The sequence below is a fragment of the Balaenoptera acutorostrata genome, chromosome 18 (genome assembly GCF_949987535.1).
Source record: "Balaenoptera acutorostrata chromosome 18, mBalAcu1.1, whole genome shotgun sequence".
Lineage (NCBI taxonomy): Eukaryota > Metazoa > Chordata > Mammalia > Artiodactyla > Balaenopteridae > Balaenoptera > Balaenoptera acutorostrata.
The window spans coordinates 67,606,396-67,619,672 of record NC_080081.1 but is presented as its reverse complement, the minus strand read 5'-3'; the positions used below and the strand labels follow the sequence as shown (position 1 = coordinate 67,619,672).

Below are 13,277 nucleotides of genomic sequence, written 5' to 3'. Positions count from 1 at the left end.
TGGAAACTTGTGATGTTTATGGTGCCTTACAAAACCTCTGCTAATATGGTGGTGTGCAAAACTGTAATCTAATGAAATTAAAGGAAAATAATATAAAGTGGATGACTATTATTTTTGAGTTCATGCCAGATGTTTAAACTAATACTAATGTATTTTAAAAGGCCTCAAATATTCACCAGGTGGCAGTCTTTTCCTTAAGTGTGGTCAAAACAAATGATGTGCTTTACCTCATCTTTATTAAAAGAAATTCTAAAGCTGGTTTTAAAGTCAGCAAGTATGCAGTCTGCAATTTTTGTAGAGTCCACATTGGTGGCTGGAGGGGAGAAAACAGTTTAAATCCTTAGTTAGTGATGGTGACTTTGGGTAAGTTAACTTTTTATTTTTTTAATGGCTATAATAAAGAACTTATTACAAAGATTGTTATGAGGTTTAAATGAGATAACAATGTAGAATGGTCTTAAGAGAATGCCTGGCACACTATAATGCTCAATTATTATAAACAATTTTTACTAGTATCCCTTGACCTACCACCACCATGGTAACATCTAATAGAAATTTACAATGCAACTCAACCTATTTACTTTTTCAAATTATGTATTGTTTTTGAGGAAAATTACAATATACTACTAGTTGAGGATTCTCTGATATTTTGGACAGTGGGAAATAGACATAGTATAAGGTCTGAATAAATGCATAATTATTTCTAATTTATACTTTATTCATCAAGATATTATTGTACTAAAAATTCACATTTTTACCTGACGGTACCAGTAGTGCTTAAAAGTTAAGCCTGTATCTCCAAATCAAACAAATCTATATACTTTTCCCTGGGAGAGTCCAGAAACTGAAAAGAAATGTTGCAATTAAGTTACACATGTGACAGGGATGAAGATTGTTCAGACTTAAACCCACCCTACTCCTCCATCATCATCTCATTTATGGGAAGAGAGGTTATGCATCCATTTGGTAAATTTGTAACTACGAATTTCTCTTACTCTCCCAAAACTACCCACTCTTTCTGGGTGGGTTTGAGCATTCTCTGAGAAGGCTAGATTCTATAAATCAGCTCTTACATGCTCAAAACTCACAGTTTGGAATTACTGTCAAGTGTTTCTAATACCTGATTCAAACATTAGAGACTTGGAATACTGATATATCTAGACATTACTTGAACCAGAAAATTATTGCATAAAGAATAAATTGTGGTAATAAAAATGACAATATTTTTTCTTTCTAAATGCTTGAAAATTGGTTCTTGAAAAGACCATTTAAAATTCTACATTACTTCAATCCTCACTTTCTTGTGTTTCAGATATTAAAGCAATAAAAACTTCACTCACTTTATATCTAATCAGAGCAGAAGTAAATATAATAGGTTGAAAGGACATTTTAAAAACAGTTTTGAGACATTCTAATCATAATATATATTTTTTAAATTCCTAATTATATTAAAACCTTATCTATTCAATGAATTACAATTGTTGAATGACATCATTTTTCCTCAATGATTAATTTTTAAATTATTACAATTAATGAAATTCAATTGATATACTGCTTACTAAGACATCAAGTTATTATTTTTAGATTTAATCACAACATTTATAATGGATTGGGGGGTATTTAATAAAAATGACCCCCAAAAATCTTTTCACCAAAGCTCACATTTGAAAGGCTAGTTTCCGTCTCTCTTATTCTAACATAAACTCACTCTTCACATCAGCAGTAACACTTCACAATGCATTTGCTTTGAGGCATTTTTAGCCTCTTCAATGCACATATGTATTTTTAATTAAATTGAACTGAATACGTGTAAAATACTCAAATGACATCAAGGTGGAGGGATTTGCATGTACTGAGCTCTTTTGATGCCAGTGACATTAGTGTGTTAACTATCCAATCTTTACAACAACTTGGCAAGCAGGGACTCTCATCCCCCTCTTATTTCTGAGAAAGTTGAGACTCAAAAGGCTCAAATAATTTGCCTGAGATTATAAAATAGGATTTATAGACACATCTTTCTCTCTCTCGACTCTTTTCACTATATCTCACTCCTTCCCTGTCTACAAACAGAGAATAAGGGCCCTGTCTTGTATTTTCTTATTGTGGTGTGGAAATGCCTCACTGCATGGAGCTCTAATGCTTGAGATTGTTTTTTGTACTTTTTTTCATTTGAGTTTCAAAAGGAGCTAAAAGCTTTTTGCTCTTGTGGGTTCCAAACATATTTAATGATGATGATGATTACTTTTACTTTCATAATAAGTGTGATATGCTGAGAGGAAAGAACAGAGAACATGGTTCAGGAGAATTACTTGTCTATAATTTGCTGGTCTTCAAGAAGAAGAAAATGTCAGTGTGTATTATTTTATGAGTCAGAATGACCTGTTATCTTAATCCACTTCATCATATTAACAGTGTAACATAGTCCGTCTTTTAAAAATTCTTCCATTTAGGGTAGAATTATTCAGATTTCTTATGATTGCCAATTGCCAGTTGACTAAAGGCAATCTAGGCTCTGTGTTGTAATAGCATTTAAATTCCCTGCTGTGGAATAATAAGACTCAATTTAATTTTTAGACTTTCAAAGTACTTTTTAATAAAAATTACTTTATATTGATTTCTACTTTACATTATAAAGATCATATTTGGGGATAATTTTCAGCTTTTTCATATTAATGGTGGATTTAGACAATATTATAAACATCTTTCCTATTGATATTTTACATCCAGATATAAATAAAGTATAACTGATGATTTATCTAGCTATGTCTCACAATAGGATAAGTATTTTGGGGGGAGAACATTTTTAATACTTTACTATAATTCTCTCTTGCTCTTGCTTTTACTCTCATACTCTCTGAATTTTGATAGTAACCAAGATTATGGTTATTATACATTTATTTAGTTTCACTTATGTCAATATCCAGGATGTAACAAAAGCAAATAGAAAGGGGTAACCTCAAGTGTTTAACTACTGAGGAAGCTGAAATGTTTTCATTCTGCAAGGGGCAGCTCTAAAGACTAGAACAGATAGGCTGTCTTAGCATATACAACATTTAATAGGACCATATGAAGTTCATGGGACTGCAGAAGGTAAATTACTTGTTCTGAAGTCCAGTGAGGAAAATCAGATGAATGTAAGAGATAAAAGTAAACTTTATCTCTGCCCACTAGCCAGGGATATATTTATTAGCACTCATATCAACTAAAAAATGCCCTTTATTTTTAGTCAGCAGGGTATATTTTGATTTGGATATATATTTGCATTAACCTGCTAATGCCAATCTCCTATTTCACCCTTTGATTTCCTGATCACATAATAGGTACTGTTTCTAAAGTCACAAATTGCATTAGAACATCTACAGAAATTATTTTTTAAATCCCCTATGTGCACTGAGATGGAAAGAGAAAGGGTAAACAGTTAAATTCTCCTTTGCTCTCCCTGAACAGGGTTTCTATTTCCAGTAAGTGCATTTTTTCAAATGAAAATGAAGTCATGCACTCAAGAAGGTAAATTGCCAGTGCTGAACTTCTTTTCAGTGTATATTGTATTATTCATATATTTGTTTGTCAATAGGAAGGCAGAGAATATGGCATAAAACAGTAATAACAGTATATTATGTTATTACATGTCACCTTATAAAACACTTTTACAGAATTTTAACACCACCAGACATTAAGAAGCAAGTAAATTAATTCTATGATTCCAATTAATAGCCAAGAAAACCAAGGCTCAGAATGATTTTCAGAGGTTGTCCTGTTAGCAAGTGTTGAACAGGACTAGAAGTCAGCATTTCTGTTACTCAGCTCTGCTCTTCCCTGGCATTTCATAGCTTCTAATGACTTCTAATGACTCAGTATCTATTGAGCCACTAAATTATAAATGGCATCATAATGTTCAAGACAGAGACACAGCCTAAATATGTACCTCTAGAGGCTCTTTTAAATTTATATGACCCATATCTTAAAGTAGCATTATTAACTAATCAGCTAGAGCCAGACAATGTGGTAGTTATCTTCTGACTCTTGAGTTCCAGCAATGGTATTTCCTGGTTTTGTGATCGGAGACGTGTCACTTACACCTTTTTGTACCTTCATTTCCCCATCTATAAATGGGGAGAACAAAAGCACCAACCTTCACAGGATAATGTGAAGATTAAATGAGATAATGCAAACAAAATTCTTACCACAATTATTGGCATGGTGACAAGCTCAATGAACGTTCATCATTCAGACTATCTCCAGGTTGGTTGCTAGCTATTAATTTATAGATTCTTTTGGTTAGGTTAAACCCTAAAGGCCACTGGGTCCATGGTTCCTTGCCCTCTTTTGTAAAATGAAGTGACTGGATTAGATGGTCTCCAAGATTTCCAAGATCCCTCAAAATTTTAAAATCTGGTACTCTTTTTAGCAGAGCTTTCAAACCAAAAATTTCTTCAGTTGAAATACTCTAGGATCTTAACTGTTGAACTGATAAGTAATGTTTAGTAAAGTATTTTTCCCAAAGAAGGGAAAATATAATAAATATATTAGTGAAGTTGGGAAATTCTCATACATTAAATATCACTTAATCATTCATATTTAAGCTAATTATTTGAAATCTCCTTAAAGTAAGGTTAGCATGGTAGAGTCCAGCACACCTAACACAAGGTAGACAACTATAGGTATTCTGTAACTGTCAACATCTTCTAAGTCACTGGTTCTTAAAGTGTTGTCTCTAGACCGGAAGCATTAGTATTGAATATCACCTGGGTACTCGTCAGAAACACAAGTTCCAGTGACCCATTCCAGACCCGCTGTATCAGCGACTCTTGGGGTGGGATCCAGCAAAGTATGTTTTAACAAGCCCTCGCAGAAATTTTGATAATACTGAAGACTTAGTACTATGGTCTGAGTGAAGAGTGAAAAAGAAAGTTCTGTTTCTGCTAAACATTTACCGAAGCAGCTAAAACTGAAATTGAATCTGGCCTTAGAAGATATCAAAGAGAAAGGTCTGCTAGAAATAATTAGAAGTCAAGTAACCAATCAACTGACTAAGAAAAGGGGCTAAGAAGCCACTGTCGGTTATTCCCTGTAGAGAAATAAGATACTAAGAAGGTTAAAGAAAAGTTTAATAAAATCATCAGAGAGTATCAGAGTAATGATTCTAGCAAGAGAGCAGCCCCAGTAAGAATACATAATGTTCCATCTTCCTGCCTAGTGTGGAGAACTACAGGTTCTCCGTGCTGTCTACTACATGAAAGAAGTAAAGTATTACTCTTTCTATTTTTTATAGTAAAGATGAAAATAAAACACTAAGAACTCAAAACCCTGGTTTATGAAGAAGTACATTAAATAGGGAAGGAAATACTTAATGATCTATGCCCACCTATTTATCTGGCGAAACCTAAATATCTTCATTAGATGCTGCACTGAGAAAAGTTTTTAACATACTAACAATCATAATCATTTAAACAAGATATGATGGAAAGGATAGACAATCAATGTCAGGGTGATAGGAAGACAGGTGATTTTATGTGTTTCAATGTCTTCCCTATCATCTGTATATCAATCCCAGACCCCTTTCTTAAGTTCAAAATTTCTAATTATCTCCTAGATGTTAATGTCAATAAATTGAAAACTGACTATATCCAAGCAGGTCTCATAAACCCTACTTATAATCTCTATCTCAGTTAATGGAATTAACTTTCTCCAGTTATAAACCTTAAAACATAATATTTTGTATTTACCAAGTCCAGTCAATTTAATTTAATAATTACCCAAGGATTTATTTCTCTTTCATCTTTTCCATTGTGATCACCTTTATTCATATTCCCATGATATTTTTCCTGTTTCTCTTCACAACTAGACTCTAGAAAACAGGAATAATGTCTTCTCCCCAGTGCCCGGGCTAAGACCTGACACAATAAGCATATGCAAATTGTAAACTGTTCCCTGGTGAATGTACTGGAAGAGTAAACAGATTAATCTGAATTCTCAAGCCCCCATGATTTCAGGAGGCCATCACACATTGCATCTTTTTTCAGGAGAAAGAAATCAATTTGTGACAAATTTGTAAAAGAAGACTGTATTTCCTGATCCACGTCTGTCACATTTTAAGTTCTAAGTAAGTGTTCTAATCATCAGATTTGTATGTTTTTTTATATTAGATCCTCTTCCTTGACTCATCTTAAGACAAGTTATGTTTATCTTGTCCTCTTGGATATTAGTGTTCTCAGGTTTTAACACTCGGCTTCAGTGACCTCAACAAAATTAATGGTAATGTGTTCCAGGGTCTTTGGGGGAAGCCCATGAGACTGGAAATTAGGCAAAAATAGTAAACACAAAATGGCTTTCAATTATCACAAGAATCATCTAAGGAATTACAATTTATGAGAGAAAAAATTCCTGTCAAGAGTTTATTTGTTACCTATCAGACACTGGCTTATGGAAATTGTTATTCCAAACAAGGTTGGCCATACTTAGGAGATGCATTATCTAAGTAGGTCACAGATAAGCAGCCAAGCTCTCATGGGGTTTGTCTGCCTTTCCTCCCCCCAGCAAGCCCTGAGGACTTCTTTTATGTGCTATACTGTATACATTTCATGATGTAACAACCTCACTTTTATTGTACAAGATACCAGGCACTCTGAGGTAGACTGGAGTTGCTCTTTCCAAATTAGAAAGTTCAAACCAAAAGATGCAATGTTTTGTTGATTCTCAGTGCCTTCGCTGAAGAGGAATTCTAGAATGTGCAAATAGAAAAGGAAAATTCTTGGCTTACAAACTGATACAAGAGAAATCTTCCAGAAACACATGGCCTGGGATACTTCAGACTCCTGGCAGATTGCAAACCTTTACTGCCATTTATTAATAATCAGGGTTCAGATCAAGTGCCTCTAAGAAGCCAGGACCCACTTGTCAGACTAGAGTTTAGCTCAGAAGTTGAACATCTTCCAGCAAACAATCTCATAATAGCAGATATCTTCTCCAGACACCAAATTACTTTGGCCAGCACAAATGTCATTGACTAAAGAGACACTGAAATGTTTGGTCACTGTTCTCTAGACAATAGAATTAAGAAGGTTATACAGTAATAAACAGGGAAAACACAATCGCAATTTTGTTCTATAGACTTGTTGCAACCTCAAATGATCTAGGCCCACAGTCCCAACATCTGTCTTATGGTTGCCCTTATAGATATGAAACAACAAGGTGTACGATATAAGATCATTGTTATTAGGAAATGCAGATACTTTAGGGGTTTGATTGCGGAAGGAGTTTCAAAATCACAAGGTGCCTGGGAAAGTAGAGCCTGAACTTACACAGATAAAAACACACTCTTACTCATTCCTGTCTACATATCCTGTGTTCCTCTAGTGGTGGAAAACTGCGATATAACATAACATATGCCTTCAGAGATTACCATTACCTAACCACCTCTGTCAAGGTTACTACAAGTTTGAAAGGATACATGAAAGAAGCAAATCCTTCTATCAGGAAAGTTTTACCAATATGATGGGAAGGTATCCCAAACAACTGGATATGAAACAAAGAACAAAAAGCTAGTAAAGCAACAAGCAAAGAACTATTGTCATTGCGGAGTGTTGTTTTATCAAAGTTTGGGCTCAGGTAAGGGAAAGGGGTGCATGGTGGTGAGACATAAGAATGGGCCATAGAACACGAACTTCTGGGGAGACTTTTTCAGGAGACACCCAGCCATGAAGTTCTTCTCCTAATCGTGGTGGGGATTCTGATCAAAGTCCTCCAGTAAAGCAAAGATAATAGTAGCTACAGGAGAGCTTGCTTTAAAGTAATGTAACGTCTCTAAGAGTCCATCATTTGCAGAAAATGTTTGCGCCTTATCAAATAGAACAGAAATTGCTAGAGCTGTAATAACACACATTTTTATAAGATTTTACTTTAAAGGACAGATTTGAGCCACTGAAATACATGCAATGTCTCTGCAATTAGTCAGTGAGACTTGATGCAGGGAAGTGAAGAGTTCAGTGTGAAAGGATGAAGGATCAGAGAGACGATTCAGATACAGGGCAGTAACAAAGGGAAGGATCCAGACAGACAAATGGGAAAAATAGAAAATAAGGAAAAAATAGATTCCTTATTCGTTTCTGTCAACGATTTCTCCACTTCCTTAGTGGTAAAAAAATAGGGAGATAAGAACAAAAAATAGGAATAAAACCACATTGTATTTATAATTGTGTGCCATTTTGGTTTATTTTCTACCCGTGATGTTAAGATACAGCTACATTTTGCCATTAGTAAATGTGATATAGTTAAGCCTACAGTCGGAGTTCAGTTACTTTTTAGTTATCTTTTTTTCCCCCTGCTTTTTAAAAATTTAAGTCTCAATTTAAAAGAATCTATTGGAGTTTGCTAAAGAACAATATCAGAATTATATGTACAACTCACTTCTGCGATAACATGCAGAATTCCAGAACAGGCAAGCATGTTAAAAAGGAAACTAGCAAAAGAATTCAGCCTGTCACTGTAGAACGTCAGAAAATGACACACGAGAGGAGAAACACCCACATGTACACAGTAGCCCCCCGAAAACATTATTGACCATTAGATAGAAATGTTTGCAATGTATGGGAAGCCACCATAGGCTACTTTGTTTTGCTTTGGTTCTCACTAAAGTCTGATTAGCCAGGGTAGGAGGTGCAGGTGGCGGTGACTTTTGGAGAGTATAACATGTGTACTTAGCAGTGGTTTTGTGTCATAATAGTTCTGATTTCAAGGCTAACATTTCTTAAAATTTGGGGAGAATATGACCACCCATAGAAACCTTCTGCAAGTAAAATAAACTAAAGCCAGTATTTTTGCACGAACCTGTTTTTCTCCACTGGGCTTCTTGTGGTTCAGTAACAGCTCTACAGCTCCGACAACTTCTTTCCTGATGGCGTGTAATAGAGCATCTCCAACATAGACGTTACAGCTTAAGAGTAGTTCGATGAGCTCCAAGTTCTCATTTTCGATTGCAATGAGGAGAGCAGTTCTTCCAAGTGGATCGACGCAATTAATATTGATTTTAAAATAAATTTCAGCTTCCTCTAGGGATTTCTTGACACTTGCATAATCTCCCTTTTCCACGGCGTTCAAGTAGGCTTTCTCGGACGGTGAGAGCTCTGATTCTGCTCGGACTATCCTGAGAGGGATGCGGTCTCTGTAGGGGGCATTAACATTTCTTTTGTAATAGAACTGAGCCATGTTTCATGCCATGCTATTTCTTGGTCTCTGAAAGTGCAAACAAAAACCAACACACACAAGGATTAGCATTAGCACACTTTTGAATGATTATGCATCGCATTTAACAACTCACAATGAGGCCAATAACAACGATGAAACCGTAATTATTAAGTGATAAGTTATGTTCCCTTTAAACAATGGAAATAGGCAGTAATTATTCAGTTATCTAGAAACACAGGTTTCAAAGTTCTTATTTAAGAAGAAAGAGAGGCCGGTATTTGGCAAGTTACTTATAAAAGTTACTTTAAAAGTAACGTCTGTCAGAGGTTCCACCTGTAATTTTTTAAAATTATTTATAAATTTATCATAAATATATATTGTTTTTAACAGAGAACCTTGAAAGGCAAAGGCTGTATCTCTGGGGTCCCCAAACTGGACCAGGGATTTTCAAGAATGTCAGTCACTGTCAGTTTTGCTCATCATGGAGAGGCTGTTGAGATTACGGAATATCAATATCTGGGCAAAATGTTTTTCACTTTCATTTCTATTTTTAATGTTTGTAAGAACTGACATTAAAGTTACTGTGAGTTAATGATATTAATGTCAATAAAATATCATACTGAGCCCGATGAGCATAATTTTATTTTTTTCCTCTTGTAAGTAAATTCGTTGAGGAAGAAAGAATGTGTACCAATGATATTAGTTATCAAGATGAGTCTAGGCAATTTAATTTCCAATGGAAGCATCTAGGAAAGGATTAAATATATGGTTTATTATGAAAATGCTATTTTCTTAATTCTCTTACCTCCGTATCATGAAACAATAAACCACAAGGCAGGAATACATATACTGTAAAATGTAATATTATTTTGAAGTTACAGTAAATATACAGTTGAAGATGAGGAAATTATTTCAAGTAAATAAGAGATTATCGTCTTAAAATAGATTAATAAAAAAGTCCGATGTCGCTAGAAGTTATACTGATTTGGTTATCATCTTAGTGATACAAACTTACTGAAAAATGTATTCTGTTTTGAATATAATTTCTTTACTGCAGTTAGGTCCTGATTTCATACTTATGGTCTGAACTATTTTATTATTCTATGTCATTTATATTCAACCCACATGTTTACTTACATACATTCACTACATCAAATTAAAATGAATGGGGCGTTCTAAGTACCTGAACATGCATATTCATCTTAATTGATCTTTTTAGATCTAATCATTTTATAAGTAACTTAACCAGATTTGAATAATGCTTTAACTGTAGCTTGAACATGCATTGCATTAACAAATGTGCTTATATTTAGTGTAATGTTCTCAACTTGGGAAAGTATGCATTGTTTGCACGTTACCTCAATTTAACAGTAATTTCAGTTATCAAATAGTTAAGTTTTATTTTTTGATGTCCAGATTATGCATCATGATTTCTCAAATATCTAGGTTCAGGATCTAATACACAAAACTGCAATTCCATAAATTCTTCCTTTCTGGCATATTAGATTCAGCACTTTATTAAGGCCTCTTCATAGACTAAGCAAAAAGTGGTAATCCTATAATCCAGAATATTTTTCTCAAATATTTCACATTTTGTTAGTCTTGGTGTTTTAAACTTATAATGACCAAATATACAGCATGATATAAATTTATTTTTACAATTGCAGACAAAGTGTGTTGTGAGTTCTTTAAATAGCAATATTACCTTTTTAGAGGAACATAAAAATTAATACTGGTGTTCAAATATATTAATTTTAGACATGCAAATTGCTTCCTTGAAGCTTGATTATAATTTCAGTATTTAGACAATGCATTAACTGACTAGAATAACGGGAACAAAATTATATTATCAGACAACAAAGACAATTTAATAGTCCTCCAGTATAACCAAAACTTCAAAAATCAACATCATTATTATGTTACATATCTCTTTTTAATTTTCTGATCCCAAATGCCCCACATATGCATCAGTGGTAACATTAAAATATTTGCCTTAGGAAGGCAACTGTCGCCCACTTCCCCAGCACAACTTTTCTATCCATGAAAGTGTGCGGGATCAAAGTTGTGGTTTTCACATGGCAATTTTATCCAGACTATAGTGTAAGTCTTCATAATGATAATAACCGCCATTTATATTCTATTTCAGCAGTATACATTCTCTATTACCTCACTTTGTCCTTACCCATGGCTCTTGGAAAAATACATTAATTTTCATTTTCTAGAGTTGAATCCAAGGTTTCCCACCAACAATATTTTTGCTTAAGACTAGTGTTTCATTGTAGCTTACCCCAAAATACAGGTTAAAATGAAAGTATGAACATACATACACATACACAGTATCAGAAATTCATGTGAATTATGGCTCAGTCAGGATTAGGAATCAGCTTAGAGGATGGAAAAACTGTATTTCATTTTATTTCATTTACTTTGTTTTATTAATGATGGTATCATATAAAATATTAGACAGTAAACAGCATTTGACTTCTCATTTTCAGAGTATAAGATGTTGGTGACAACGAAGGGATTGGAGGACAACATAGCAGATACTGGAGAATTTGTGCGAGAGGAGGGGTCACATAATGAGAAGTTAGACTTACTAAAATCTATTTCATTTAATCCAGATAACTACCATAAATGTAAACTATGTAAGTTTCAAAAAGAGTAATATGACATTGAGAGAAAGATATATTCTACTCAACGTTGTGTTAAGATGTGAATTGGGCATGAGACTTTCCATTAGATAACCTGTCTCTCCATCTATAAAGTGAGGAGAAACAACAACGATGAAGGAATGGGTGAGGAAAATCAAAGAGTTAGTGCTGAGAAAGACCTTTTATCTGCTGTCCTCTTTTAACATCTTGAATTTGGTAAACAAAACAAAACAAAACAAAACAAGAATTCATGTTTGGAAGGCTACATGGATTTGAAATATACTTAAAATGTAAATACATAAAGTAAATAAAATTTAAATATTTACAATGGAATAGTAAAACATAGAGAAAGAGAGAGAGAGGGGAAGAGAAAGAAGGAAGGTGGAGCAACTCTGACTGATGGCTAAAAACTTAAAGTCAGGAAGAGTGTATAATTTTTCAGTATATCCACTTGTCCTTCTGGATTACTTGATGCAGTGATACTAACAGAAGGACAAAAATCAAGTTTAACATTTGAAAACTGTGATACACGAATGTAATTGCAAGGAGAAGCCGCTGATAAGGCTGACGGCTCCTGAGCTGACACTCTTATCAGCAACAACGGAATTGCTACTGGATAGAAAGTCTGTAAAACACCAGGGATCTCCCTGAAGCAAATATCTTGACCTCAAATGTGGAAATAAAAGCCTGTTTCTAACTGATGAGGATGAGTATAATTTTTGTGACTTTCTGTCTGAATTAAAAGCCTGTTTCTGATCCTGCACTTTCAGAATAAACTTTCTGGAGGAAAAAGATGTTTTTTCCCCATAAATTACAGAGTTCAACAGATCCTTTGATTTCAATGCCCCCTTTATGACACATAAGCCGGAAGTAAAATGGCTGCTTCATCAAGTTATGTTTCAAAGACTTGGAAGAGATATGGGATGTGATGAAGAAAAACTCAAATCCCGCGATGTGAATTCTTAATGAACCCAACATTTATTTTCCCTAAATATGTTTGGGACTTAAGAAACAAAACTGTGGGAGAGCTTCACCTTGATATCAATCCCAAGAGAAATTTTAAAAAATTGTCCCTAATTGTCTGTTACTATCCAAGACAGCAAAGGAAAACATGCTTAGCTTCTATGGTTCCACAGAATTTTTGTATATCTCTGTCTCTTTTATTTTCTTGTTTTTACACATTGAACTAAAAATCTAGACTTTAATGCATAGTAAAATATTATTAAATTTTGTAAAAATTTAAATTCACCTTAAAAATATTACGCAAGCTTCCCCATGTGTTAAGTAGCATAGCAAATGAGAAAATGTGTTTCAAGCTCTTTAGTTTCAAACAATTATAAGTTGATTGAAATTAATCTTGTTTAATCTCATGATTTGTATAATGTTCAATTTCTTCTTGGATTCAATCATGCAATATCACATAGTATGTATATATATGGTATA

General features: G+C 34.0%; 1 protein-coding gene across 2 annotated transcripts in view; it reads right to left on the bottom strand.

The window, feature by feature from the left end:
• TRPC4 (transient receptor potential cation channel subfamily C member 4) overlaps window positions 1–13,277 on the bottom strand; it is a 163,404-nt gene that overhangs the window by 103,837 nt on the left and 46,290 nt on the right. For both annotated transcript variants that reach the window (XM_057532913.1, XM_007193664.2), the window contains exon 2: window positions 8,827–9,231. In XM_057532913.1, coding sequence (XP_057388896.1) covers window positions 8,827–9,204 — 378 coding nt within the window. In that variant the 5' untranslated portion in view covers window positions 9,205–9,231. The remainder of the gene's footprint in view (window positions 1–8,826; window positions 9,232–13,277) is intronic.